The 6,000-nt window shown below is 32.9% G+C and overlaps 1 protein-coding gene and 1 long non-coding RNA gene across 2 annotated transcripts; one reads left to right on the top strand and one right to left on the bottom strand.

The window, feature by feature from the left end:
* The first annotated feature begins 953 nt into the window (after positions 1-953).
* Positions 954-1,531, top strand: LOC120169378. The gene is made up of 3 exons (XR_005520655.1): positions 954-1,015; positions 1,113-1,338; positions 1,434-1,531. It is a non-coding gene; the product is annotated as an uncharacterized LOC120169378 (long non-coding RNA).
* A 1,949-nt stretch (positions 1,532-3,480) lies between these two features.
* On the bottom strand, positions 3,481-4,711 carry LOC120169323 (putative transcription factor bHLH086). The gene is made up of 5 exons (XM_039177497.1): positions 4,178-4,711; positions 3,985-4,086; positions 3,817-3,882; positions 3,667-3,732; positions 3,481-3,585 (listed from the first exon to the last, which is right to left on the bottom strand). Exons 1-5 carry the CDS (start codon positions 4,709-4,711, stop codon positions 3,481-3,483), a joined length of 873 nt encoding a protein of 290 aa, XP_039033428.1.
* Positions 4,712-6,000: the final 1,289 nt, after the last annotated feature.

The following is a 6,000-nucleotide window of genomic DNA, read 5'->3' on the forward strand; positions in this document are numbered from 1 at the left end:
ATATAATTCTAAAACCTACTTTTAGACACTACATCGTATAGTGTTGTGCAAATCTGGATTTCTATGTTTTCTTGTCTCCAGTCTAACCATTGGATTAGATTGCAAGCATTTACTCATAAGCTCTAGATTTTGCATCCTTCAATTCAAATAGGGTTGTTCAAATCTGGATTTCTATATTTTCTTGTCTTAGTCTTAAATGTTCAAATATACTCTTGCCCGAAAATTATCTAGATTTTGCCCGAAAATGGTTAATAGGGTTGTTTTTAAGGGCGAAACAGGTTGAGGTTTAAAAGCAAACAAATAAATGTGTGACTACCTACTTGTTTTACAGTAACTTGCTGAACTGTATTGACATAGTTGCTCTTCTATCATCATTTTATTATAGTGCCATTTTTATTGTGTTCAATTATTTTTATTGTGATGGCAAACAATTGTTCTTGTTAAATATTATTATTTTCTAATATTAAAATGTTTGTTCATAATAACAGTTATGGCTCGTTTACCAATGCGAAAGAAGACGAATATCGCCACAATTCTTATTTTACAACTACAAATGATGGAGATTGTGTGTCATATGCTTATGATTATTTCAGTTATTCTTAGAAAATATAAAAATTGACCTAAAATAACTTATGCACATGAAAGACTTCATAGACATAATATTAGATCACTTAATTTACATAAAATTGTATTTGAAAGTGATCGACAAAGTGTTGATAATTGTCGAATGGATAGGAGAGCATTTATCAAATTGTGTCACCTATTACAAAGTCAAGGTGGGTTAAAAGAGAGTCGATATATGTCTATAGAAGAAATGGTTATTATTTTCCTTCATATTATATCCTACCATATTAAGATTAGAGTTTTAAAACGTCAAACAGTAAGATCTGGTGAAACAATTAGTAGAGTTCTCCATACAGTGTTAGCTTCAGTCTTGAAACTACATCCGATCCTTTTTAGAAAACCAGAACCGATACAAGATAATTCAACAGACGATAGATGGAAATGGTTTAAGGTATTGTATCATAATTCTGAACTTTCTTTTAAGTTAATTAGTAATGCTACATAAATGGATAGTAATAATGAAATTTAACTTTATTTGATGAATATAGGGATGTTTGGGTGCTCTAGATGGAACGTATATTAAGGTCAATGTAGCTGTAATCGATAAACCTAGATACAGAACAAGAAAAAATGAAATTGCGACAAATGTACTTGGTGTTTGCACACCAAACATGCAATTCGTTTATGTTTTACCTGGGTGGGAAGGTTCTGCAGCTGATGGTAGAATACTCAGAGATGCCATTAGTAGAAGAAATGGTTTAAATGTTCCACAAGGTAAATTATTAGGTCATTAATATATATATATAAAAGAATGTAAAATTCTTACAAGTTTTGTATATTAATTTATTTTTTAAATTAAAATAATATAGGGTGTTACTACTTATGTGATGCTGGATACACGAATGGAGATGGATTTCTTGCACCATATAGAGGTCAAAGATACCACTTGAATGATTGGAGAGAAGGGCACCAACCTACCACCCCTCAAGAATATTTCAACATGAAACATTCTCAAGCTAGGAATTGCATTGAGAGATGCTTTGGCATATTGAAAGCGAGATAGGCAATTTTAAGGGAAAAGCATTTTATCCAGTGAAAACACAATGTAGACTCCATAATTTCATAAGATCTGAGATGCCAATCGATCCTATTGAATCTGACTGTACTGAAGATAGTAGGCATGTTGAAGAGATTAATGAAGTAGAAATGATTAGACATTGTGAGCCAAGCAGTGCTTGGACTGAGTGGAGAGACAAATTAGCAGAAGATATGTTTACTAATTGGTTGGCGTCACGTACTTTAGGATAGATGTCATTTTATATTATGTATGACTTACACCTTCTATTTTATCTAATGTTAGTGGTCATTACTTTCATGTATTTGACATCTTTATATTTTATGGCATAAACTTTATTAAATTTTATGTATTTCTCTTATATAAAATTTGAATTTTATTTGTTATGGACATTCATTACTTATGTCATTCACTACATTTGATTTATATTATGTTACTATTTTAAATTTCTTTTATGATTAGTATTGACAATGATGACATGTTTTATGTTATGTTATACATTTTTTTATATACATCTTCTTAGATTGTTTCGAAGAGAAATATGTCAACATCAAATATGGAATCTCAAAGGGGGGAAAAACCGCCGACATCTAGAAAGATTAAGTCTTTAGTAACTAAAAGGACATGGACTAAAGAGGAGGATGCTGCACTTGTTGAATGTTTACACATTTTGGCTGAAGACCCACATTGGAAAGCTGATAATGGAACATTTAGATCAGGTTATCTATCTAATCTTGAAAAGATGTTAGAAATCAAGCTTCCAACATCACAAATTAGGGCCCATCCACATATTGAATCTAGAGTGAAGCTACTCAAAAGACAATACAATGTTTTATCTGAAATGCTGAATATTGGAAATGGATTCGGTTGGAATGAAGAAGAAAAAATGTTTAACTGCACCAAAGGATGTGTTTGATGATTGGGTTAGAGTAAGTATTTTAATTGAATTTATCTTCTTTTTATACTCTTTGTTATCTACTTAGCTTTGTAAGATTTATTAAATTTGCGATTTTATTATATTGTAGAGTCATCCAACTGCTGCTGGATTGAGAAACAAGTCATTTCCAGTCTTTGATGACTTTGTTCATATATTTGGAAAAGAAAGAGTTACAGGAATAGCAGCAGAGACAGCAGCTGATGCAGTGGAACATATTGATGTTGAAGACAATGCATTTATAGATGTTTTACTTGAAGAAGAGGGAGTAAGAGATTCTGAATCAAGAGAGGATGTTGGTGCTTCAACTTGCCAAACATCTGATGCTACTGCCTCTACCCCTACAATGAAAAAAGTAGCTAGCAAGAAAAGGTCTCGAAGTGATGATGGGTTAACCGAGCTTGTACAGGAGATAAGTAAGTTTGGTGCTGCATACCGAGAAACTTCTAAAGAAATTAAGGATATTACTGCTTTATTGAAAAAGGAGGCAGAAGGAAATGATCGAAGAATGTCGATTTTCACTGAAATAATGAAAATTGAAGGACTTTCCACTGATGAAATGCTTACTGCAGGAGAGTATATGAGCAAAGATGCGCACAAGGTAGATTTCTTCTTTTCTTTGCCGAAAGAATTCAAGAAAGATTATGTGATTAAGCAATTGGTTGAATGCCGTCAATTTAGACCATCATTTTGACTGCCGTCCTTCTACAATTATGTCGATCTCTTTTTGATTATGACTTTAGAATATGGTCCCAACTTTTTTGTGTAGCTTAGCCAAGTATATGTCAATCTTTTGACTTGAAGAATTTTGTGTGTATATAATATAACCAACATATATGATTACGTTTATGTCACATGTATTATCAGTTTATGTCAATATCAAGTTAAATAAATTTATTTTAACAAATCAATAATCAAGTGAACAAAAACTCATATCAATGGCTTCCTTAACTTGAGAAATATCAGGAGCTTTCCCACCTTGAACCGACCAAAATTCATCTGTTACCAACACCTGCATTTATCATATGCAATGGTTAATTCAAGTTAAAGATCCGTTATAAAACCCAATGATTAGAAGCTGAAAATCTCTCACCTTCACTTGCAACTGAAGAAACTTGACATAACTAATTGCTTTCTCCAGCATGGTAACCAGATCAACCTGTGAAATGAGCAATAAGATACATACATATATACAGTTTCCAGCTTTTACCATGAATGCAATTGCAAATATCATTTTCCTTACCTTGGAGCCATTGGGTACCAGTTCTTGTAGTATCTTCAACCGCTCACTGATCCTCTCACGTCGATTCTGGTTATGGAAACAATCTCTATATGTTCATTTTCATTCTGGATTTTGATTACTTTTTTTATCAAACTTAACCAAATTTACTGAAAATACATGTCGACAAACCTTGGCGGCAATACTTTGGGGGTCCTTTGATGGACCGGACTTAGTTTTCGCCTTCTTAGCTTCGTTGTTGCACTGTTTCTTCAAAGCTTGGTTGCTGTCTCCCTATAAAATACCAAATATATCGGCAGTTAAATCAATAGCTTTCTTATGAATTGACTGTTAATTATTTGGATTGAATGGAAAAGAACAGTACTGTATTCGGACGCTTGACGCCAGGTGCTTCGGGTGATTGCAACTCCGGGATACTATCAGCAACCACTGCTGCTTCAGAGTAGAACCAATCTCCATTGTTTTCTTTTGTTATGGAACTAAAACTGCTGGCAGTTTCAAAGCAGCTAAAATCTTCCAGTAGGCGAGGATCGGTACCGCTCTTCGTGATCATCGGATTCCATTGATAATTCGGACTCAAACCACCCTCCCACATCGAATAATCATCTTTGTAACTGCTGGTTTTCAAGTAAGTGCTTTGGAGAGCCTTGTCATTTTGCTCAAAGCTAAGCAGAGATCCACAATTAATCTCATGAATGAAACCATCATACACTGAACTTTTGAAGTTTATCGAAGAGTGAACTTCCTTGGGTGACCGAAACATGAAACCATCGGAATCCGAAATAGTCATGGGAAAATTCTTGACAATCCCACCAGGCTTTTTCAAGTCACCTCCTTCATCAAATCTGTAAGGTTCAGAGGATTGAAGAGAGCAGGTAGGGTCCTTGGCAAGTGCCATTGAAACACAACTTCCCCACAAGGTCTACAAGAAACCTGCAGATTAAATATTGGTGTTATTGCATAGATGCAATGAAATAACAATTTATATAATATAATATGATTGCATCGGGATTGTTAGTTGGCAGGTCGATCGAAGAAGATTTTAATGAATTAGCTAGCTACATTTTGTAATGTGGTTCTCGTTATAATAAAATAAAAACTGATAATCATAATTCCTCAAAATAAAGATACATAGTTTGAATTTTAATTTACATTTTTATTCTTACTCAAGTATTATCTCATTTGTTACATAACAAAAACTCATTTTAATATATTTTTACATAAATTATGTAAAATTTAATATTAATTAAAATTAAAATAATACCTGATATATTTAAATACTCAAGTAATATATTATCAAAAAATAAATTTTTTATATAAATAAATTTTATTTAAATATTTAGAATTTCACTTTAAAAAAAATATAGAAGAAGGACAATTTGGTAAAATATACATTCCAGTAATCTTTTATTCCTTCAACCAAACACTGTAATCTTACATTCATGCCAAACTAACCAAACACAGTAATGTAACATTCTCAGTAATCCTATTACCTGGTAATCTTTTATTCCCACTGGTAATCTTACATTCCGTGAACCAAACGCACCCTAAATAATTGATTCGGTTGGGTATTGCATCCAAAAAAAAATAAACCACGAGGATGTCTAATGTTACTGTTAGCAGTAGCACCACCATTATGTCAAAACATTTGGTTGAATCAAATTCCCAAACTCTAAAATCTCTCTTTTCTCACTATGGACTTCACTTTTTTCCTCTCATTGCTGCTCAACACTTGGAACCAAATACTAAAAGAGCAAACTAAAGCATTTTCACCTATAAGATTGAACGTCTACCACCCCGCTTATAAAAAAACCAACCTTTAAGGTGGTTGCCAACTCGATAAAGTAGAGGCTTTTTGAAAAAGAAACTTTAATGACAGTAATAAAAATGAATTGAAAAATTAGTGACTATAATGTATGTTTTAAAAATTTAATAACCAAAATGAAAAATACCCTAAATATTTAGTGACTACCCTTAAAAGAAGAAGTGGAAACGGGGGCAATAAGATTTTGGAGGGTGGAAGGAGGGGTTGAATAGTGAAAGTCACGTTTTTTGAAGGGTACCTTTTCTTGCAACTTTTTTTTCCAGACAAGATGACACGTTAATCTTAAGACACCAAAACCAAAAGCAAACAAAGGCTGAAAAAAAGCTTCTATCCGATCTGAGTTGGGAAGGCAAGTGGGGAAT

The sequence above is a fragment of the Hibiscus syriacus genome, unplaced genomic scaffold (genome assembly GCF_006381635.1).
Source record: "Hibiscus syriacus cultivar Baekdansim isolate YM2019G1 unplaced genomic scaffold, ASM638163v2 tig00111758_pilon, whole genome shotgun sequence".
In the NCBI taxonomy this organism is placed as follows: domain Eukaryota; kingdom Viridiplantae; phylum Streptophyta; class Magnoliopsida; order Malvales; family Malvaceae; genus Hibiscus; species Hibiscus syriacus.